The 25,399-nt window shown below is 37.5% G+C and overlaps 1 protein-coding gene across 3 annotated transcripts in view; it reads right to left on the bottom strand.

The window, feature by feature from the left end:
- SCLT1 (sodium channel and clathrin linker 1) overlaps positions 1 to 25,399 on the bottom strand; it is a 217,658-nt gene that overhangs the window by 139,295 nt on the left and 52,964 nt on the right. For all 3 annotated transcript variants that reach the window (XR_015250225.1, XM_086704243.1, XM_086704244.1), the window contains 2 exons: positions 23,755 to 23,820; positions 19,202 to 19,272 (listed from right to left, as the gene is read on the bottom strand). Coding sequence is in view for 2 of the 3 variants with exons in the window: in XM_086704243.1 (XP_086560369.1) it covers positions 19,202 to 19,272; positions 23,755 to 23,820 (137 nt within the window). In the remaining variant the exon portion in view is untranslated. The remainder of the gene's footprint in view (positions 1 to 19,201; positions 19,273 to 23,754; positions 23,821 to 25,399) is intronic.

Raw genomic sequence — 25,399 nt, 5'->3', positions numbered from 1 at the left:
TTCAAATATATCAATCTTTTTCTTTTTGGCTTGCAGTTGAATTTTGATTAAGAATTACATCTGTAGCAAAATGTTCAAGAGAGATTTTTTGATACTTTAAAACAAATTCTATAAAGTTTTGCTTTTTACATTTAGGTAAAAAATCCATAAAACTGTATAAATCCATAAACTGTATAAATCCATACTGTATATTTAATCCATAAAACTGTATAAATACTTGAGGGAGGGGTTAAGATGGCAGAGAAGTAGGACACTGGGCTTTCCTCATCCCTCAAACACAGCTATATTGAGGTCAGATCAATTCAAACACCCAGGAAATCAATCTGTGGAGTAGCAGAAGGATCTCTACAGTTGGAGGGAGAGAGTGAGGCAGGTGTGTGGAAGTGAACTGGGGGAGAGAAAAATGGCAGTGTCATGGAGGGGAGGGAACCCTTTCCATGGAGACAAAAGGGAGAGAAAGAGACAGTGGCACTGAGAAAACGCACCATCGAGTTTGCATAAGAGGAAAATCTCTCTGGATCATGGACTGGAGAGCAAGAAATACTGAGCGTCACAGGGTTTTTTCTGCAAATAGCATTTGGAGCTCAAACTCTGAGGTTTTGGAAGTGCATCACTTTCTCTGGAGCAGAGCTGTGGTGCACACTCCTGGGGAGGGAGCTGGCCTGGAAGTGCATAGTGTGGTGCAGGCATTTCAGGTCACGTTGGGAGAGAACACTCCCCTTTTTGGAGTACTTTGGGAAGAGGGTTTATTGCCTCCCCAAAGCCAAAAGACCCTGCAGGTACCAACCAAAGGCCTTTCATCAGCATGGGACAGAGGCACACCCCAACGGAATATAACCTTTGCTGCTTTTAGTAGTGTGACACTATATATTTTGTGCACTATGCAGGCATGGGACTGTTTTTCAGGGACAGAGGGCTAATGACACAGGGTGCAGAGGCTCTACTCTGGAGGAGAGGGTCAGATATGCGTGGTGCCCAGTCCTTTGAGACTTTGGGTTTTGAATTCTAGCTGTATACCAAAGAAAAAACAAGGGAGAACTATGGCCTAGGGCAAATCAACTGCCCTCGCTATTCTGTGTGGCACCATTTTCTCCCTACCACCAACACAGTAGGTCTTCAGAGAACAGCACAGTAGCCCCCAGTATAGGCAGACCCACTTACACTAAACCATGCCTGCCCACCCGTCTGGCAACTGCTCATTTACTGGAGCAAGACTGACTCTGGGCCAACGCAGCAGGCCTCTCCTCCAGACCAGCACAGCCAGCATCCCCCATGCACCAAGTGCATTGAAAATATAGTGCTTTAGGGGCGCCTGGGTGGCGCAGTCGGTTAAGCGTCCGACTTCGGCCAGGTCACGATCTCGCGGTCCGTGAGTTCGAGCCCCGCGTCAGGCTCTGGGCTGATGGCTCGGAGCCTGGAGCTTGTTTCCGATTCTGTGTCTCCCTCTCTCTCTGCCCCTCCCCCGTTCATGCTCTGTGTCTCTCTGTCCCAAAAATAAATAAACGTTAAAAAAAAAAAAAAAAGAAAAAGAAAATATAGTGCTTTAAATGACACCTGTGTTTTTTTTTCTCTTTTTCTTTTTTTCTTTTGGAATCAGGATTTTAGTTACCTGTTGGTTTTTTTTATTTCCTTTTCTCTCTCTTTTTTTTTTTTGGATCTGCTTTTTTTATTATTTTTCTCTTCTTTTTTTTCACCCCTTTCTTTTTCTTAGAAATAACCCTTATAGTTTTTTGATTCTGTTTGGTTTTTGTTGTTGTTGTTGTTCCCTTTCCTTTTCTCTTTTTTTGGGATCAGGCATTTATCACCCCCCCCCCTTTCTTCCAGGTTTACTCCAACAAAAAATTCAAAGCACACACAGTTAAAAGTTCAAACACTCCCCTACTGCAACCAAAGAGGAGCTCTGCAGAGGACTGACCAGTGGGAAAGAGCAGCCAAAATGCAACAACAGAGTGAGCAGAGCATACAATGGAAACACTTCCTGGAGTGCCAGGCCTCAGACAGTGTATGAGCAGTATTTGCAGGTGCAGGACACATAACAAGCTTCTAAAACATGCAAAAGACAGAAACTTAGCCAGAATGACAAAACAGAAGAATTCTTGCCAAAGAAATCACAGCCAGGGACATGCTCAAAACAGATAAAAACAACATTTAGAATTTAGAACAACAGTCATAAGACTACTAGCTGGGCTTGAAAAAAGCATAGAAGACACCAGAGAAACCCCTGCTGCAGAGATCAAAGACCTAAAAACTAGTCACAATGAATTAAAACATGCTATCACTGAGATGTAAAACCAACTGGATACAGTCACAACGAGGACTGAAGAAGCAAAGAAGAGAATAGGTAATATAAAAGATAAAATTATGGAAAATAATGAAGCTGAGAAAAAAGAGGAAAAAGAAATTATCAGATCATGAGGGGAGACTTAGAGAACTAAGTCATTCCATAAAATGAAACAATATCTGTATCACAGTAGTGCCAGAAGAGAAGGGCAGGAAAAGGAAGCAGAAGGCTTATTTGAACAAATTAGAGAACTTCCCTAATCTGGAGAAGGAAACAGCCATTCAAGTCCAAGAGGTACAGAAAACTCTTTTCAGAATCAACAAAATAGGTCAACACCATAACATATCCTAGTGAAACTGGCAAAATACAAAGATAAAGAGAGCATTCTGAAAGCAGCTGGGGACAAATAGTCCTTAACTTACAAGGGTAGACACATAAGGTTAGTAGCAGACCGGTTCACTGAAACTTGCCAGGCCAAAATGGAGTGGCAGGAAATATTCAATGTACAGAATGGGAAAAATACGCAGCCACGAAATCCTTTATCCAGCAAGGCTGTCATTCAGGATAAAGGGGAGATAAAGAGTTTCCCAGACAAACGAAAACTAAAGGAGTTCATGACCACTAAACCAGCCCTGCAAGAAATTTTAAGGGGGACTCTCTGAGTGGAGGAAAAGAAAAAAGACCAAAGCCACAAAGACTATAAAGGACTAGAGAATGTTATCAGAAACACCAAGTCTACAGGTATCAAAATGGCATTAAAATTCATATCTTTCAATAATTACTCTGAAGGTAAGCAGAGTACATATTCCAATCATAAGACACAGCGTATCAGAATGGATAAAAAACAAGATCCATCTATATGCTGCCTATGAGAGACTCTGTTAGACCTAAACACAACTGCAGATTGAAGGTGAGGGGATGGAGAAGTATCTATCATGCTAACGGATGTCAAAAGAAAGTTGGAGTAGCCATACTTACATCAGACAAACTAGATGAAAAAAAATTTTTTTAATGTTTATTTGAGAGACAGAGAGAGAGGGAGACAAAGAGAGAAAGAGAGAGAGAGAGAGCGAGCCAGTGAGCGGGTGAGTTGCAGAGAGGCAGAGAGAAAGGGAGACAGAATCCTAGCAGGTTCTGCACTGTCAGTGTAGAGTCCAATGCGGGGCTCAATCTCATGAATCATGAGATCATGACCTGAGCTAAAATCAAGAGTTGGATGTTTAACCAACTGAGCCACCCAGGGACCCCCACACAAACTAGATTTTAAAGCAAAGACTACAAGACATGAAAAAGGGTATTATAATTAAAGGGTCTATCCATCAAGAAGACCTAACAATTATAAATATTTATGCACCCAAATATATTTGGGAGCACCGAAATATATAAGAATCAACTAATAACAAACCTAAAGGAATTCATTGATAATAATACCATAAGAGTAGCAGACTTTAATACCCCACTTAAAGCAATGGACACATTATGTAAGCAGAAAATCAATAAGGAAACAATGGCTTTTAATGACATACTGGACCAGATGGACTTAACAAATATATTCAGAACATTTCATCCTAAAGCTGAATACACATTCTTCTCAAGTGCACATGGAACATTCTCCAGAACAGATCACATACTGGGTCACAAATCAGCCCTCAACAGGTACAAAAAGACTGAGATCATACCATGGATATTTTCAGATCACAATGCTATGAAATTTGAAATCAACCCAAAGAAAAAAATATTGAAAGCCCTCAAATATAAGGAGGTTAGAAAACATGAATGAATGGGTTAACCAGGAAATTAAAAAAGAAATTAAAAAATACATGGAAGTAAATGAAAATGAGAACACAACAGTCCAAACCCTTTGGGATGCAGCAAAGGCAGTCCTAAGTGGAAAGTACATTGCAATTCAGGCCTCTCTCAAGGAGGAAGGAAGGTACCAAATTCAAAATCTAACCCTACACCTAAAGGAGATGGAAAAGGAGTAGCAGATAAAGCCTAAAGACAGCAGAAGAAAGGGAAATAATAAAGGTTAGAATGGAAATAAAAGATATTTTTTACAAAAGGGTAGAACAATCAATGAAATTAAATGCTGATTTTTTTAAAGAATAAATAATATTGATAAACCACTAGCCAGTCTTATCAAAAAGAAAAGAGAAAGGACCCAAAGGAAAGAGGAAAGATCACAACCAACATCATAGAAATACAATTTACTGTGAAAAATTATATGCCAAAAAACTGGGCAATCTGGAAATGGACAAATTTCTAGAAACTCACACACTGCCAAAATTGAAATAGGAAGAAATTAAAAATTTGAACAGACCCATAACCAGTAAAAATTGAGAGTTATCAAAAATCTCCCAACAAATAAGATTCCTGAGCCAGATGTGGCTTCCCAGGGGCATTCTACCAGACATTTAAAGAAGAGTTAATACCTATTATTCTCAAACTATTCCAAAAAATAGGAATCGAAGGAAAGCTTCCAACTGTGGGGCTTCCAATTCTATGAAGCCAGCATTACCTTGATTCCAAACCTAGACAAAGACCCCACTAAAAAGGAGAATTACAAGATAATATCCCTGATGAACATGGATGCAAAAATTCTCAACAAGACACTAGCAAATCGAATCCAACAGTACATTAAAAGAATTATTTACTATGATCAAGTGAGATTTATTCCTGGGCTGCAGGACTGGTTCAATATTCACAAATCAATCAATGTGAAACATCACTTTACTAGAAGAAAGGAAAAGAACCATCTGATTCTGTCAAGAGATGCAGAAAAAGCATTTGACAAGATACAGCATCCTTTCTTGATAAAGATCCTTAAGAAGTAGGGATAGAAGAAACATAACTGAACATGATAAAGGCCATATATGAGAAATCCATAGCTAATATCATTCTCAATGGGAAAAAACTGAGAGCTTTCCTCCTAAGGTCAGGAGCATGACAGGCATGTCTATTCTCTCCACTGTTGTTCAGTATAGTACTGGAATTCCTAGCTTCAGCAGACCAAAAAATAAATAAATAAATAAAACGCATGCAAGTTGCCAAGAAAGAAGTCAAAAGTCTCACTCTTTAAAGATGACCTGATACTCTACATGGAAAACCGGAAAGACCACCAAAAAACTGGTAGAACTGATATGTGAAGTCAGCAAACTCACAGGACAGTCATGCAGAAATTGGTTGCACAACTTTGCACCAATAATGAAGCAGCAGAATAAGAAATCAAGGAATTTATCCCATTTATACTTGCACCAAAAACCATAAGATACCTAGGAATAAATCTAACCAAAGTGCTAAAAAATCTGTATGCTGAAAACTATAGAAACCTTATGAAAAAAATTGAAGATGACACAAAGAAATGGAAAAATATTCCGTGCTCATGGATTGGAAAAATAAATATTGTTAAAATGTTGATACTCAAAAAAAATGTTGATATTACCCAGGGCAATCTACACATTCAATGTAATCCTTATCAAAATAACATGAGCATTCTTCACAGAGCTAGAACAAACAATCCTAAAATCTGTATGCAACTATGACAGACCGCAAATAGCCAAAGTAATGTTGAAAAAGAAAACCAAGCCTGGAAGCATTAAAATTCTGTGAACTTCAAGCTATACTACAAAGCTGTAATCATCAAGACAGTATGGTATTGGCACAAAAACAGACACATAGATCAATGGAATAGAAAACCCTGAAATGGACCCACAAATATATGGCCAACTAATCTTAAGCAAAGCGGGCAAGAATATCCAATGCAAAAAAAGACTGTTTCTTTAGCAAATGGTGCTGGGAGAACTGGACAGCAACATGCACAAGAATGAAACTGGACCACTCTCTTATGCCACACACAAAAATAGATGCAAAATGCCTGAAAGACCTACATGTAAGACATAAAACTCAAAATTCTACCTCTTTGACCTGGACCACAGCATGTCACCAGAGGCCAGGGAAACAAAAGCAAAAATGAACTATTGGGACCTCATCAAGATACAAATGTTTCTGCACAGAGAAGGAAACAGGCAATCAACGGAATGGGAGAAGGTATTTGCAAATGACATATTGGATAACGGGTTAGTATCCAAAATCTATAAAGAACTTCTCAAACACAACACCCAAAAAACAAATAATCCAGTGAAGAAATGGGCAAAAGACATGAATAGACACTTTTCCAAAGAAGATATCCAGATGGCAAACAAACATCAAAGATGCTTGAACATCTTTGTCCTCAGGGAAATATAAATCAAAACCACAATGAGATATCATCTCACATCTGTCAGAATGGCTATGATTAACTCAGAAATCAACAGATGTTGGCAAGGATGTGGAGAAATGAGAACCCTCTTGCGCTGTTGGTGAGAGTGCAAACTGGTGCAGCTGCTCTGGAAAACAGTGTGGAGGTTCCTCAAAAAATTAAAAATAGAACTACCCTATTACCCAGGAATAGCACCACCAGGAATTTATCCAAAGGATACAGGACTGCTGATTCACAGGGGCACACGTACCCCAATGTTTACAGCAGCTCTTTCAACAATAGCCAAATCATGGAAAGAGCCCAAATGTCCATCAACTGATGAATGGATAAAGACGATGTGGTTTATATATACAATGGAATACTACTTGGCAATGAGAAAGAATGAAATCCTGCCATTTGCAGCAATGTGGATGGAATTGGAGGATATTATGCTAAGTGAAATAAGTCAGTCAGAGAAAGACAGATATATGTTTTCATTCATATGTGATCCTGAGAGACTCAACAGAAGACCATGGGGGAAGAGAAGGGGAAAAAAAAAGTTACAGAGAGGGAAGGAGGCAAACCATAAGAGACTCTTAAATACAGAGAACAAACTGAGGGTTGATGGGGGTGCAGGCAAGAGGGGGAAATGGGGGGAGGGCACTTGCTGGGATGAGCACTGGGTGTTGTATGTAAGTGATGAATCACGGGAATCTACCCCCAAAACCAAGAGCACACTGTATACACTGTGTGTTAGCCAATTTGACAATAAATTATTAAAAAAACTAAATAAACAGAATAAAATTAAAGGGAAAAAAAAGAAAATACAGCTACCCTATGACTCAGCAATTGCACTACTAGGTATTTAATCCAAAGGATACAAAATGTTGATTAAAAAGGGCACATACACCCCAATGTTTATAGCGGCACTATCAACAAAAACCAAATTATGGAAAGAGCCCAATGTTCGCTGACTTATGAATGGATAAAGAAGATGTGGTGGGTGTACACACACACATACAAACACACAAGCAATGGAATTAGTCAGCTATGAAAAATAATGAAATCTTGCCATTTGCAACAAGGTGGATAGAACTAGAGTGTTATGCTAAGTGAAATAAGTCAGTCAGAGAAAGACAAATATTATATGATTTCACTCATACATAGAATTTAAAAAACTAAACAGATGGAACATAGGGGAAAGGAAGGAAAAGTAAGAAAAACAGAGAGTGAGGCAAACCATAAGAGACTCTTAAATACAGAGAGGATACTGAAGGTTGCCAGAGCGGAAGTGGGCAGGAGGATGGGCTAAATGGGTGATGGGTATTAAGGCAGGCACTTGTTGGGATGAGCACTGGGTGTTATATGTAAGCGATGAATCACTAAATTCTACTCCTGAAACCAATACTACACTGTATTTTAACTAACTTGACTTGTAAAACAAAAACAAAAACAAAAAAACACATAAATACTTAAATGTGTACAGAAAAACATTATAGTTTTTTTTCTTCATAGAAAACAACCATTCCTGACATGATTTTCACATCAGTTTCCCTACTGATTTATACTATCTCCTCTGTCATATACTAAATTTCTTTTTTTCTCTTTTTTAAATAGCTTATTCATTTAATTGGAAAGAGAGCATACATGTAGGAGGGGCAGAGAGAGAGAATCTCAAGCAGGTTCTGCACTAATTCATGAACCATGAGGTCATGACATGAGCCGAAATCAAGTTTAACTGAGTCATGCAGGTGCCCCCTAAATTTCTATACAGTCTTTATTCTGTTCTATTTGGCCATACTCATGTTCTTGCAAATAACACTGCATTTTATTCTCTACAGGATGGTTTTGGTAAATGGTATTTTACTATTTCATGATGTTAGGATTACATTACCATGTTTCTCTCTCTCAGACACATATATACACACAAATTATAGAGGTTTTTAATACAAACTATGTTAAGGTTAATTTTAAAGATCTGGGAGACTTATAGGAAATTTAATCTTCCTATCCAAGTATGGCTGACCATTGATAAAAACTGGAGTTAGGAGCGCCAAACCCCCCATGTAGTCAAAAATCCACATATAATGCTGACCCCCTCAAAAGTCAACTAATAGTCTACAGTTGACCTGAAGGCTTACCAAAAACATACAGTTGATTAACACGTATTTTGTGTGTTTTACATATTATATACTGTATTCTTATAATAAAGGTAGAAGAATAAAAATGTTAAGAAGATCCTAAGGAAGAAAAAACACATTCATAATATTGTATGTATTTATTGAAGAATATCTGCATACAAATGGACCCATGAAGTTCAAACCTGTGTTGTACATGGGTCAACTGTACTGATCTATTCCAGTGCCATGGCTGTCAACACTATTCTTATGTTGATCATCAAAAGTCTTGTACCCTGAGTGCAGATCTCTACTGAATTGCTTGTTAATGGTTATCACCAGTAGGATTTCCAGTAGTTACTGCAAGGTCAATTTGTCCAAAGTGCCCCCTCCCCCACCATCTGGCCACCTATACATAGACTTCTCAGTTCATTCTTCCACTTGCTTGTGGAAAAAAACTTTAAGTCATCCTTGATACTTCAATCTCTCTGTTACCTCTATCAAATCTATCAGGAATCTACCATACAAAATGTTAAAAACAAAACAAAACCATTTCCAGAATCTGACCACATCTTACCAGCTCCCACTGCCACCACCACAGCCCTAGTCAACCTGAGTCCCACTGCAGCTTTGGTTACTGTAATAGCCTCCTTACTGGTCTCCTTGCTTCCAATTCTTCCTCTTTACAGTCTACTTTCCAATACGGCAGTCTGAGTGATCAATCCTATTAGAATATAAGTCAGATTGTGTCAATCTCCTATTAAAAACCATTCCTATTTCGCCCACAGTAAAAAGCCAAAGTGCTCACTACAGCCTACAAGGCCCCATATCACCGTGTCTTCCACCCTCCATATCATTTCTGATTTAATCTTTTACTACTCTCATCCTCCTGTTTTATACTCTATTCCACATATAGTAGTGAGAAAGAGTCTGAAAAAAATGGCACCAAATTCTTGACTATCTATATCAACATCTGTGCAACATGATGTTGAAAATCCTTCCATCGGGGCGCCTGGGTGGCGCAGTCGGTTAAGCGTCCGACTTCAGCCAGGTCACGATTTCGCGGTCTGTGAGTTCGAGCCCCGCGTCAGGCTCTGGGCTGATGGCTCGGAGCCTGGAGCCTGTTTCTGATTCTGTGTCTCCCTCTCTCTCTGCCCCTCCCCCGTTCATGCTCTGTCTCTCTCTGTCCCAAAAATAAATAAAAAAACGTTGAAAAAAAAAATTAAAAAAAAAAAAAAAAAAAAAAAAAAGAAAATCCTTCCATCAAAAGGAGTATCTATTTCCCTATCCTTTGAATTTGGATTGACTTGGTGATGTGCCTCACCATGGATAATTAACAAATATGACTCTAAAGAGGCTTGAAAAGTATTTTCAACCTATGCAATGGCAAGTGCTATACTTGGAATACTGTTTCCCTGCATTCTATGGATAATCTGTTCATACCCTTCAAGTCTTTGTTCATATCTCAACTATTCAGTGAGGTTTACTTTGAATACTCTATTTAAAATTGCAGGAGAGGGGCAAGATGGCAGAAGAGCATGGAAGGTTTTTTTGTTTGTTTGTATTTTTTTTCTGTATTTTTTTTTGTATTTGTATTTTTTGTTTGTATTTTTGCATTTTGTGTCTCGCATTCATGAAATACAGCCAGACCAACACTAAACCTTCCTGCACACCTAAAAAACTAATTTGAGGATTAACACAATAATCTGCATAACCTGAACCATAGAACTTAGCAGGTAGGCAGTGCGGAGAGGTGAACTGGGGGAGAGAGAAGCTGCAGAGGGCAGGGAGCTGTTTTTACTTTCAGAGAGAGGACGGAGAATGGGGGAGTATGGGAAAAGCACACCACCCAAAGCAGCTGGAGAGAAGGGGAAAAGTGGAAACAGCCGCAGGGACTGAATAAAAACAGGAAAAAGGAGAAAGGAGAGTGTTTAAATTCTATGAAAACTATAAAACAGGGGGAGCGTAGACTCTGAAACTCCGCAGCTCTATACCTGGTGGTGCTCTGGTGGGAAGGGTGAATCCACAGGAGCAGAGAGTGAGGTCTGGGAGTCCTGGGGCCACACAAGAGAAGGCAATTGCCCTCTGGGAGGACATTTGGTAGAGGTTGTGCAGCCACCCTACAGCCAAAGGTCCTCACAGACCCCAGAGAAAAATGACATTCACTGGTGCCGGAAGAAGGACGTTAAGGGGGAAGCCAGGTGCCAGATATGTGTTGTGACTTACCATAATCCCTGAAACACTGCTGCTACATGATCGGGAGAAGTTTTTCTGGGGTGGTGTGGCATCCAGCTGCAGATTCTGGACATCGGCAGCAGCACGGTCCTGCGAACATTTCTGGGTGCGGCTGGCACCCAGCCATTGCTCTGTGAACCCTCCCCCCAGAGGATCTGAGAGGGTCAAAACCACAGTCCCTCAGAAGTGAAGAGCTGCAAAAACAGTGCTGCATCTGAGATAAAACTAAGAAGGAAAGTGGCACCTGGCAACCTGATGGCTTGGTCACGGACAATGTAAAAGCAGGGAGTGGATGGAAGCCTGAGACAAAGGACGGGTGTGCGATTGCTGATCAGGAAGTACAGAGTTCTGATAACAGAGAATGGGTAGCTGGGTGATGCCATTTTCACCTCTCCCACGCATACGCATACACAACTACAAGTGCCACAACAATCCACCCCAGTAAGCTAAACAGTGACATCTAGTGGAGAATGGAGCTGTTACATTAAGCCCCACACAACTGGGCTAACCTCACTCTTCAGGAACACCACAAGTCTCTCCGCTTGCTTAGTTTATGGACTATAAAGTGCTTCAGAGTTTGACTTCTAGGGGAAAACAATGCAATTTCAATCGTATTTCAGTGTGTTAGTTGGTCCATCTATTCAATTTTTTTTTTTGTTTCTCTTTTCTTCAATACAGAAAGAAAAAATGTTATTTCTATTTTCAATTTTTATTGAAAATATGTTTAACTTCTTCCAGTATATCTTTTACAGTTTTGTAAATTTCTCAAATTCTATTTTATTTACATAATTTCATTTTATCTATTTATTTTTTGAAAATTTCAGACATTTTTCCTTTTTTGCCCCTTTCCCCTTTTTTCTCTAATCTATCAAGCTCCTTACAACAACCAGACCAAAACACACCTATGATCTAACATCATTTATTTGATTTCTTTTTGGGTTGTTTTTAATATTAAAATTTAAAATGTTTTTTTTTTTCTTATCAATTCCTTTTCTTCCTTCAAAATGATGAAACAAAGGAATTCACCCCAAAAGAAAGAGAAGGAAGAAACCATAGCTAGGGAATTAACACAGATACAAGCAAGATGTCTGAACCACAATTTAGAATCACGATAATAAGAATACTAGCTGGGGTTGAAAATAGATTGGAATCCCTTTCTGCGGAGATAAAAGAAGTAAAAACTAGTCAGGATGAAATAAAAAATGGTATAACTGAGCTGCAATCTGGAATGGATGCCACGACAGCAAGGATGTATGAGGCAGAGCAGTGAATCAGTGATATAGAGGACAAATTTATGGAGAATAAAAAAGCAGAAAAAAGAGGGAGACTAAGACAAAAGAGCAGGATTAAGAATTGGAGGAATCAGTGACTCAAAAGGAACAAGATCAGAATCACAGGAGTCCCAGAAGATGAAGAGAGAGAAAAAAGGGTAGAAGGGTTATGTGAGCAAATCATAGTGGAAAACTTTTCCTAACCTGGGGAAAGACACAGACATCAAAATCCAGGAAGCACAGAGGACTTCCATTAGATTCAACAAAAACCGACCATCAACAAGGCATATCATAGTCAAATTCACAAAATACTCAGGCAAGGAGAGAATCATGAAAGTAGCAAGAGAAAAAGAGTCCCTAACCTACAAGGTAAGACAGATCAGGTTTGCAGCACACCTATCCACAGAAACTTGGCAGGCCAGAAAGGAGTGGCAGGATATATTCAATGTGCTGAATCAGAAAAATATGCAGCCAAGAATTCCTTATCCAGCAAGGCTTTCATTCAAAATAGGAGAGATTAAAAGTTTCCCCCACAAAAAAAATTAAAGGAGTTCATGACCACTAAACTAGCCCTACAAGAAATTTTAAGGGGGACTCTCTGAGGAGAGAAAAGATGCAAAAAAACCCATAAACCAAAAAAACCAAAAAAAACCCCAAAAGCAACAAAGACTAGAAAGGACCAGAGAACACTACCAGAATCTCCAACTCTATAAGAAACATAATGGCAATAAATTCATATCTTTCAGTACTCACTCTAAATGTCAATGGACTAAATGCTCCAATGAAAAGATATAGGGTAACAGAATGTATAAGAAAACAAGATCCATCTATATGCTGTTTACAAGAGACCCACTCTAGACCTAAAACTACCTTCAGATTGAAAGTAAGGGGATGAAGAACCATGTATCATGCTAATAGTCGACAAAAGAAAGCTGGAGTAGCCATACTTATGTCAGAAAATCTAGACTTTAAGATAAAGACTGTAACAAGAAATGAAGAAGGGCATGATCATAAATAAGGGGACATTCCACCAACAAGACCTAACAATTGTTAACATTTATGCTCCAAATGTGTGAGCTCCCAAAAATATAAATCAATTAATCAAAAAGATAAACTCATTGATAATAATACCATAATAGGAGGGGACTTCAACACCCCACTTACAGCAATGGACAGATCATCTAAACAAAAAAATCAATAAGGAAACAATGGCTCTGAATGATACACTGGACCAGATGGACTTAACAGATATAATCAGAACACTTCATCCAAAAGCAGTGGAATATACATTCTTCTCCAGTGCACACGGGACATTCTCCAGAATAGATCACATACTGGGACACAAATCAGCCATCAACAAGTATAAAAAGATCAAGATGATACCGTGCATATTTCCAGATCACAACTCTATGAAACTCGAAATCAACCACAATAAAAAATTTGGAAAGGTAACAAATACTTGGAGACTAAAGAACATCCTACTAAAGAATGAACGGGCCAACCAAGAAGTTAAAGAGGAAATTAAAAAGTTCATGGAAGCCAATGAAAATGGTAACACCATAGCCCAAAACTTCTGGGACATAGCAAAGGCAGTCATAAGAAGGAAGTATATATAGTAATCCAGACCTTCCTAAACAAGGAAGAAAGATCTCAGATACACAACCTAACCTTACACCTTAAAGAGGTGAAAAAAGAACAGCAAATAAAAACTCAAACCAGCAGAAGACAGGAAATAATAAAGATTAGAGTGAAATGAATGCTACTCAAACCAAAAAAAAAAAAAAAAAAAAACCAGAACAGATCAATGAAACCAGAAGCTGGTTCTTTGAAAGAATTAAAAACTTTGATAAACCCTTCACCAGTTTGATCAAAAGAAACAGGAAAGGACCCAAATAAATACAATCAAGAATGAAAGAGGAGAGGCCACCACCAACACAGCAGAAATACAAACAATAATAAGAGAATATTATGAGCTATTATAAACCAAAAAAATAGCAATCTGGAAGTAATGGACAAATTCCTAGAAACATACAAACTACCAAAAGAGAAACAGGAAGAAACAGAAAATTTGAACAGATCCATAACCAGTAAAGAAATCAAATCAGTAATCAAAAATCTCCCCCAAAACAAGAGTCCATGGCCAGATAGCTTTCCAGGGGAATTCAACCAAACATTTTTTTTTTTTAATGTTTATTTTTGAGACAGAGAGAGACACAGAATGAGCAGGGAAGGGGAAGAGAGAGAGGGAGACACAGAATGTGAAGCCGGCTCCAGGCTCTGAGCTGTCAGCACAGAGCCTGACACGGGACTCGAACTCACAAACTGTGAGATCATGACCTGAGCCGAAGTTGGACACTTAACTGACTGAGCCACCCATGCGCCCCTTCAACCAAACATTTAAGGAAGAGTTAACACCTATTCTCTTGAAGGTGTTCCAAAAAATAGAAATGGAAGGAAAACTTCCAAACTCTTTCTATGAAGCCAGCATTACTTTGATTCTAAAACCAGACAAAGACCCCACTAAAAAGAACTATAGACCGATTTTCCTGATGAACATGGATGCAAAAATCCTCAACAAGATATTAGCCAACCCGATCCAACAATACATTAAAAAAATTATTCACCACGACCAAGTAGGATTTGTACCTGAGATGCAGGGCTGGTTCAATATCCACACAACAATCAATGTGATGCATCACATCAATAAAAGAAGGACAAGAACCACATGATCCTCTCAAAAGATGCAGAGAGAGCATTTGACAAAATACACCATCTTTTCTTGATAAAAACCCTCAAGAAAGTAGGGATAGAAGGATCATACCTCAAGATCATAAAAGCCAAATATGAAAGACTCAACACTAATAACATCCTCAATGGGGAAACACTGAGAGCTTTCCCCCTAAGGTCAGGAACAAGACAGGGGTGTCCACTCTCACCACTGTTATTCAACATAGTATTAGAAGTCTTAGCCTCTGCAATCAGACAATACAAAGAAATAAAAGGCATCCAAATCGGCCAGGAGGAGGTCAAACTTTCACTCTTTACTGAGGACATGATATTCTATATGGAAAACCCAAAAGATTCCACCTTTAAAAAACCTCTGGAATTGATTCATGAATTCAGCAAAGTTGCAGGATATAAAATCAATGCACAGAAATCGGTTGCATTCCTGTACACCAACAATGAAGCAACAGAAAGAGAAACCAAGGAATCAATCCCATTTACAGTTGCATCCAAAACCATAAAATACCTAGGAATAAATCTAACCAAAGAGGTGAAAAATCTATACACTGAAAACTATAGAAAGCTTATGAAACAAGTTGAAGACAACACACAAAAAAATGGAAAAATATTCCATGCTCCTGGATAAGAAGAATAAATATTGTTAAAATGTCGATACTACCCAAAGCAATCTACATATTCAATGCAATCCCTATCAAAATAACAGCAGCACTCTTCACAGAGCTAGAGCAAACAGTCTAAAATTTGTGTGGAACCAGAAAAGATCCAAATAGCCAAAGCAATCTTGGAAGAGGAAACCAAAGTAGGAGGCATCACAATCCTGGACTTCAAGCTGTACTACAAAGCTGTAATCATCAAGACAGTATGGTACTGGCACAAAAACAGACACGCAGATCAATGGAACAGAATAGAGAACCGAGAAATGGACCCACAAACGTATGGCCAACTAATCTTTGACAAAGCAGGAATGAATATCCAATGGAATAAAGACAGTCTCTAGCAAGTGGTGCTGGGAAAACTGGACAGAGACATGCAGAAAAATGATCCTGGACCACTTTCTTACACCATACACAAAATTAAACCCAAAACGGATGAAAGATCTAAACATAAGACAGGAAGCCATAAAAATCCTCAAGGAGAAAGCAGGCAAAAACCTCTTTGATCTTGGCTGCAGCAACTTCTTACTCAACACATCTCCAGAGGCAAGGGAAACAAAAGCAAAAATGAACTATTGGGACCTTATCCAAATAAAAAGCTTCTGCACAGCAAAGGAAACAGCAAAACTAAAAGGCAACTGACAGAATGGGAGAAGATATTTGCAAATGACATTAGATAAAGGGTTAGTATCCAAAATCTGTAAAGAACTTGTCTAATTCAACACCCAAAAAACCAAATAATCCAGTGAAGAAATGGGCAAAAGACATGAATAGACACTTCTCCAAAGAAGACATCCAGATGGCCAACTGACACATGAAAAACTACTCAACATCACTCATTATCAGGGAAATACAAATCAAAACCACAATGAGATACCATCTTATACCTGTCAGAATGGCTAACATTAACTACTCAAGCAACAACAGATGATGGCGAGGATGTGGAGAAAGAGGATCTCTTTTGCACTGCTGGTGGTAATGCAAACTGATGCAACCACTCTGGAAAACAGTATGGACGTTCCTCAAAAAATTAAAAATAAAACTACCCGATAACCCAGCAACTGCACTACTAGGCATTTAGCCAAGGGATACAGGTATGCTGTTTCAAAGAACACATGCACCCCCATGTTTATAGCAGCACTAACAATAGCCAAAGTATGAAAAGAGCCCAAATGTCTATCGATGGATGAATGAATAAAGAAAAGTGGTGTGTATACATACAATGGAGTATTACTTGGCAATCAAAAAGAATGAAACCTTGCCATTTGCAGTTACATGGATGGAACTAGAGGGTATTATGTACACTAAGCGAAATTAGTCAGAGAAACAGAAACATCCTAGGACTTAACTCATATGAGGACTTTAAGATACAAAACAGATAAACATAAGGGAAGGGAATCAAAAATAATATAGAAACAGGGAGGGGTATGAAACGTCAGAGATTCTTAAATATGGAGAACAAACAGAGGGTTACTGGAGGGTTGTGGGAAGGGGAATGGGCTAAATGGGCAAGGGGCATTATGGAGTCCGCTCCTGAAATCACTGTTGCACTATATGCTAACTAACTTGGATTTAAATTAAAAAAAAAAATTATAAATAACCTAAAAAATAAATAAAATAAAATTTCAAGCCCACCACTACTACATTCCCCTCATAGCAGGCCCCCCAAGGTAGGCCTCTGGGACCATGTCTGAGTTTATGCTAATGAAGTGACACAAGGTAGGAATGGGAGCTGGGCCATGCTGGAAAGTGCAATCAGGTAATTAGAGAGTTGAGGCTTTGAGCCATGTAATATAGGCCTGACTTCTTGACCTCCAGGGAGAGAAGGTAGACTGGAGATTGAATTCAATCAAAAGGCCAATGATTCAATCAGTCATGATATTTAAATTGCAAAAGTATAGTCAAATAATGTTTTATTGGATGACACAGTCATTGAGAAATATCATTAAAAAAGTAAATTTATTTAGATTTAAAACAAATCATAGGCATATAATAAAAATACAATAAAATGTCTGGACACTAAGGCTTAGGTCAGCTTCCTAGTTGGTGAACACAGTGATGTGCCAGGAGGGTGCTGCACCCTAGTTCCATGGGTAGAGGACATGAGAGTTCTAATTTTGAGATCTTACTAGATCTCACTCAATGGGTCTCTTCTTTTGGCTGGTTCTGATTTGTGAACTTTATAATAAAATTTTAATCATAAGTATAGTGCTTTCCTGAGTTCCCTTAGACATTGTAGAGAATTACTGTGGGGACACTTGTATTTGGAGCCAGTTGGCCACGAGTGTGGGTGGCCCGGGGATCCCTAAACTTGAATCCTAGTGAGGGTTCTTATTGGGGATTGTGCTCTTAATCTGTGGAGTCTGGACTAAACATGGTTAGTGCCAGAACTGCACTGTAACTTGTATACTTTCATACTATCTAGAGTTTTCTCTAATGGACTTATATTAGTTTTATAATTAAAATAAGACACTTCCATTTGGAAGAATGAGAAATAAAATCTTGGGATTGAATACTATTTTAAAATGTAAAATCATTATCAAAAGAAATATAGAGGACCAAATAAAAGCCCTTGAGTAGAAATGTCTAGGGGAAAAGAATGTATATTTATTTAAATTAAATTAAAAAGCTGATAAAGGCAGAAAATTTTGTGAAATGAATTCTTCTTTTTTTAAAATAGCAAAATGTTATTTTGTGGGGCCAAATACATGATGGTGTAAAAAACGAAATAAATAGCAAGGTTCATTTAACAAACAGAAACTTACATTTTTTTTAATAAAATGTAAATATATACTACAATTTAAAGATATTTCTAAGTTACTGCATCATAGAGCAAAACCCTATTATGATTATACTTTTGACTTTTCAGTATTATGATTAAGGGGGACAAAAAGTGAAAAAAAAGTTTTGGTCATTTGGAGCCCAATGCCAGGCTTGATTGCACCAACCCTGAAATCATGACTGAGCCACAATCAAGAGCCGGATGCTTAACCAAGTGAGCCACCCAGGTGCCCCTAAGTTGCCTGGTTTTTAAAAACTCTCTACTGGCTTTCTTGTCTTCCTCTCTGTTCCACTTTCCTCCTACTGGTGCTCCCTGGTATTACATTTCAATAAACTACATGCTTTGACACCCTTTTCTCTGGGTCTAATTACAGGGAAATACAAAGAAGATATGTGCAGAAAAAATGTTTCTAAGGGAACTGATTTTATTCCATAAGCACTGGTTTTACTATCATGGAACATCCTTTCATGTGTATATTAATAGATGCCTCCTCACTAATTGTCTTGATTTCAATCTGCCTTGAGAGAAGCTTAAAAGGGAAGAAAAAAATTCGTGGAAAACTCATGGAAAAATGATGGCATCATCACTTGCTCTGAAGTAAAATAATTTCTTTAAAAATTTATTTATCTTGAGAGAGAGAGAGAGAGAAGAGTGTGTGTGTGTATGTGTGTGAGTGGAGGAGCGGCAAAGAGAGAGGGAAGAGAGAATCTCAAGCAGGCTCCACACTATCAGCATGGAGCCCAATGCAGGGTTGGAACTCACGAACCAAGAGACCATGACCTGAGTCAAAATCAAGAGTCAGAGGCTTAACCGACTAAGCCACTAGGCATCCCTGAAAAAAAATTATTAATAAAATAACAAAATTCATTTTTGAATTTACCTAAGTTGTTTTCGGAGTTGCTCAATTTCCACATTTTGTTCAGTTACTGTTCTCAGAAAGTGTTGGTTAGTCTGCCACAAGAAAAAAAAACAGAAACATTCAGTATTAGAACACTTAAAACTACATCTTCAAAGACTAACTACAGGGCATAAAAGTAGAAAAAATTAAGTCATGATAATGATTAGCGTTTTTGACTGTAAAATATAACCTTGGCAATATTTCCTCACCTTTACTACATTAGTGGATGTCTGCTTCACTTCAAACCATGTGCATCTGTTTTTCTATGTTTTAGGTCTTTCCTTGAATATTTGAACCTCCTTTATTCACTTAACTGCCCAGAAGGTGACAGGTGTTGCAGAATTCATGTCCCCAGTATGCTCTGGAAGAGCTCGATAACAATGACTGAAGAAAACTGGTGTGTAAACATCTCACTCTCCTCCTATGCTCCATGGTGGAATAAGTCTGAGCCTGTTATACAAAGGCTTCCAGAGTTCATTGGTAGGATTCATTCTCAGTTACCCACGGTGTTAACTGGCATGATTCTTAAAAACCCTTTGGCTACCTTCTCTTCCTTTCCCAGTCTCACTTCCCCATTTCCTTACTGGTGCTCCCTTGTATTATCTCCTAAATAAATGACATGCTTTAGAATCATTTTCTCAGGGTTAGCCTGCAAAGGAACCTAAAGTAAGATATGTAACAGTCTTCCAACTGTAGAAAAAACTTTTTTTAAGGAAATTGATTTTCTTCTGTAAGTGCTGGTTTTATCACAAAGGCACAGATCCCTTATCCTTATCATCTTTATCTATATGCCTTATAGGTAAAGTCATACAGACTCCAGTTACTTCATAATGCATAGTCTTGATTTCAGTTTCTTCCCATCCCAACAAATCATACATACATCTGTCCAAATGCTTCTCCCCAAAGCAGTTTTCATTGTGCTTCTATCATATTCTATTCAATTTCATTGATTCCCCCTCCCTCCCTCCTTCCGTCTTTCTCCTTCCTTCCTTCCTTCCTTCCTTCCTTCCTTCCTTCCTTCCTTCCTCTCTCTCTCTTTCTTAAGAGAGTGTGAGTGGGGAAGGAGCAGAGAGAGAGGGAGGGATCTGAGGAGCCAAAGCAGGTTCTGTGCTGCCAGCAGTGAGCACAACATGGATCTTGAACTCAAAAACCTTAAGATCACAACCTGAGCCGAAGTTGGACGCTCAACTGACTGAGCCACAGATGTGCCCCATGGACTTCATATTTTTAATACACTATTTTATTTCTTCCTGAAATCAGAATTCCATCCTGCCATCATTTATCCCTCTCACATCCTGTGTGGCCCACTCACTTTAAGACAGAAATAATTGTTTCCTTTCTATATTTTGATAAAATTTTATATGCATTTTTACAATACACATCACATTATATTCAAACATTATATTTAAAGTTCATGTATTCCTGGCGAAAATATGAGTCATTTATTGAAGACCACCTTCTCCCAGAATCCTCAGTGAATGCCACATGATTTAGTACATTCTAAGTACCTAAACCTTTAAGGAATAAATGAATGAATGTCTCCATTGAAACATGGAAGAGTTTGAAGACTGCATCTTTCTTTATTTTGGGAAGCAGACTACTGCAGACCAGAATTTAGTGGTCCATTCACAGACCATAATTTAAGAGGCCAACTATCACACATAGGAAAAGAAGGCTAGAATTATGAAAGGTAGGTAAATTATACCATATCAGAATAGTTAAAACGAACAAACTGGGTGCAGCACTGGGCATGAATCAGGAAAGACCTAATGGTTACATGTAAATAATTGAAGGGTTGACTTGAAGAAGTGAGCTTGTTCTATGTTACTCCAAAAGATAAAATCACATATCAATGGGAGGAAATTTATGAAGATTTTAGTTTTCTAATAATCAGAATTCAAAAGAACAGACTCTTTGGGGAAGTGATAAATCTCTTACAAGGAATAGCTACAGTATAGGCTAGATGATCATTTAACTGAAAAGCATTTAATGAAAGATGCCTATGTCATTTGAGGAAATAGATGACTTTTAATATCATTTCAAATTCTCCTGTCAAGCAATCTCAATGACTTCAGTCCAAACTGATTCACATTTCTGAATTCTTCTATGTCTGTAATGCACCATTAATGTTTTATTACATACACTGTCTTAGCATTAACATAATTAATGCTTGTGTCTTTTACCAGTTGGGAACACCTTAAAAATAAATGACATAGAGCAATTAGGAGAATTATAAATTGAAACTGTGAATTATAAAAAGCTAGTGTTAGAAACTAACACACTTGATTTGCTAAAAAGCCTAGTAGAGCTCAACAACTGCAACTGAATATGGCTTTGGTGTTTTGTATTTGTCATTACAAAGAAAATTAAATACTATGTTAACATTCTAGAGTTTGAAGATTCATAAAGGTCCAAGGAGGCATCCCTTTCAATCATCAATCATGATTATTTCATATGTCATCCTGTTTTACCAAGTAGGACAGGAATTTATGGTTAGATGCCCATTTCTCTTGCAACCTTTAACAGTGAAAGGAACTTAATATGCAATTAGCAAATATTTTTGAGTAATTTTATAGAGATGAACAAATCTCAAAAAAGAATATTATTTCACTAAGAGAACCTCTAGGAAATATCACCTACTATTATATAAATAAATATATACTTGTAATAAATAAATATAAACTTGTACTTTTACGTATCATTCACATCACTTCCATATGTTACAAAAGTGCACTGGTCATGAAAGATAATTACTTCTTGTATACTCACCAATTTACTGTACATCATAGGGACTGATTCCATTAATCAGATTATGAATTCAGGAATCTTTTTTATGGAACTGCTTGATTTTTAAAGGGTACTTTTCTTCAAGTCTGATTTTTACTCAAACGTGCTCCTATGCCTATGCTCTGAATGCTCTTTGAGACATACAAAATCTTTACAATCAGTTAGCTATGTCTCTTCACATTTAGCAGTCTTGTTTGCCACCTGATAGGTACATTAAGAAAAATTCTTAAGTTTCAAAATTTCTTTTACCATTTTCCTTTATCTTAACCACCAAGACAGCCTCTTCTTTGCTCTCTCTCTTTCATCTCTTATATCCATCTTGTCACTCCTTTATCACTTTTGGCTAAAATCTATGAATTCTTGTGTCTTAGAAAATTTTTAATGCATTTCCTATGAATACTCAAATATTTGCTTCCCATGACTTTTATCATAATGATTTTGGGTTGCTTATAATAAAATAGGAGCTCTGTGGTATAAGGTAACAGAGGATTATATAATCCCTGAAATTCTAGGAGATATACTGAAAGAATGAATAATTGTGATAATAGGTTAAACTACTGATTTCATGCAGAAATATGATTTCCTGATTATGGATATTAGTCATTTAGTTCTGGAGAACTTTTAATATTATTTTTAAAATGTCTAAGAAGTATATCATCAAAAACTTTAAGTGATTAAAAAATAGAAGCTAAATAAGGCAAAATTTATTTAATAATTTTTTGCATGGTTAAAGGAGAAAATTTTGAAAGGCAGAAAAAATTAGATAACTTACTTTTGATGGCACAACTCCACTCTGAAACAAAGACATTTTCACTAGGTACTAACAAGAATTAGCAGAGTAACTAAGCACAATGAAGAAAGGAAAGAGAGGAATTACCTGGGATGTCATAATTATATTACTCAACAATGAGGTAAAATAAAATTCCAAGAAGAAAGGAAAAGAAAAGGAGACAAAAGAAGAGAAAAAGAAAAGTGAGAGGAGAAAAAAGGTAAAGAGTAGAATTAGGAAGGCTAATTACATTTCTTTTAGAAAAATATTAAAGGGAAATTTAGATATACCAAATAATACTGGTGGTCAATCCACTAACAAATGATCCTTAACGTCCCATTATTTTTAAGAAATTGGTCTATTAGTTTATTTAACAGTTCTACAATTCTTATTATATACCTAGCAGTGTGCTACACGAAATGGTAAGAATAAAGAATGAGAGGGGTGCCTGAGCGGCTCAGTCGGTTGAGCGTCTGACTTCAGCTTAGGTCATGATCTTGCGGTGAGTTCGAGCCCTATGTCGGGCTCTGTGCTGACAGGTGAGAGCCTGGAGCCTGCTTTGGATTCTGTCTCTCTCTCTCTCTCTCTGTACCAACCCTGCTTGCACTCTCTGTCTCTCAAAAATGAATAAATGTTAAAAAAAAAAAAAAGAAAGAAAAGAAAAAAGAAAGAATAAAGCATGAGTCATACTCTTGAGAAGCTCACAGCCTAGAATACTCTCAGGAGAGCCTACCTAGAACCCTAAGATAACCATTAGATTAGGTGGTATTTCAGAGAGATTTTAGCTTTAGATCTCCAGTAAGTTTTGTGAATTCTGTCAGCTATTGAATGTAAAAGATAAAAAAGAGGACTGCCTACTTATCTTACTTTCACGTAACACAGGATTTTCTGTTACTGATTTTTATTAGCATAAATAATATTTATAGTGACAATTTCTAGTTTGTATAAACAAGCACACTAAATGGATACTTTCACTTACCATTTCTATGTTCTCATTAGTAACATGAAGTTGCTTGGTCAGTTGTTGAAAATTGGTCAGTTGATCCTATAGTAGGAAGGTAGAAGTGTACATAAATAGCATTCTGTACAACAGACATAACCTGTATGTAAAATTAACCTAAAATCAAGTCTAAATTCATTGTGCCTAAGTTTAGATGAAATTACTTGCCTTTCTGTTATTGTGTGAATTAACAGTTGAAGAAATAAGACAAAAACTTTTAAAAATGATTACAAAAAATGAATGTATTTATTTTTTATGTAAGACCACTATTTCTAAAAATTGGTTTATTAGTAAATAGACATGCTAAGAGAGACATTGCATAATTTTGGAAAACTGCATTCAAACCTACTCAAAACCTATAACATAAAACCCTGGCACAGGAATTATTGTCCCTCTATCCCCCTTTTAAAATTCTCATGGCTTGAATTTTTAAGTTAAGTCATTAACTGTTATCCTGTTAAACACAGTATGTGCAGGGGACACAAAATTGGAAGGGGCTGTTAATATGTTGGATGACAGAATTAAAGACTGATAGATAACTGGGGAAATAAGGACAAAGTATTATTTGTAAAGTCTTGTTCAAAAAAAGAAAACTAACTGCATAGCTACAGTACAAGAATAAAGGTAAATAACACAGGACTTAGTAGATTGACCTAAATGAGGAAAACAGCCTCAAAGAACTAGATTGTATTAGAAATGGTTTCTAGATCTCAGAAGTAAAAGCCTTTTCTTTTTGATAAAATGCTATCTATCTATATACACATATCCATACACAGACACACTTTCAATTTTTTTTTTTGACACAGAGAGAAAGAAAGAGAGGGGTGGGGGAGAGGGAGAGAGTGGCTGGGAGGGAGAATCTTAAGCAGGTTCCAAGCTCAGTGTAGATCCCTACATGGGGCTTAATTCCATGACTCTGAGATCATGACCTGAACTGAAATCAAAGGTCAGTCACTCAACTGACTGAGCCAGCCAGGCGCCCCCACACTTTTGAGTATAGTTGACACACAATGTTACATTAGTTTCAAGTATACAACCAACACAATAGAGAAGTGATTCAACTTCTCTATACATCGTGCTATGGCTCACCATGAGTATAGCTACCATCTGTCACCATACAATGTTGCTATAATATCACTGACTATATTCCCTATAATGTGCCTCTTATTCTTGTGACTTATTCAGTCCATATCTGGAAGCCTGTATCTCCTCTTCACTCCCCTTCACTCATTTTTCCCATTCTCCCCGCTCCCCTTCTCTCAGAGGTAAACGTCTTATGGCTCAGACTACATATGGGTTATTTGCAAACCAGGGAATATATAGAAAAATCATTTTATAAAGTGCAAAGCATCATGTAAGCATTATTATGACTCCTTTAGGTAAAAATTCCCAATAATGCTGATGATAATAGGAACAATCTTAAACTGGAATTTGAAAAGTCCATAAATGAGAATTAAAGAAAGGCGTGATAACCAATGTATTTACATAGCTGCCTTCTCAAAACCCACAGAAAAGGAATCAGAATTGGGATTACTCTACAACGGTCAATGTTCCCAGCAGAAAAAGAATCAATGGAAGGATAAAGGAGGCAGATTTTTCAAGGAATGGATGGTCTTGTGACATG

This window comes from Puma concolor, chromosome B1 (assembly GCF_028749965.1).
Source record: "Puma concolor isolate L17-30 chromosome B1, mPumCon1.1.hap2, whole genome shotgun sequence".
NCBI lineage: Eukaryota > Metazoa > Chordata > Mammalia > Carnivora > Felidae > Puma > Puma concolor.
The sequence above is the reverse complement of the archived record's forward strand: the minus strand, read 5'-3'. Positions and strand labels throughout refer to the sequence as shown.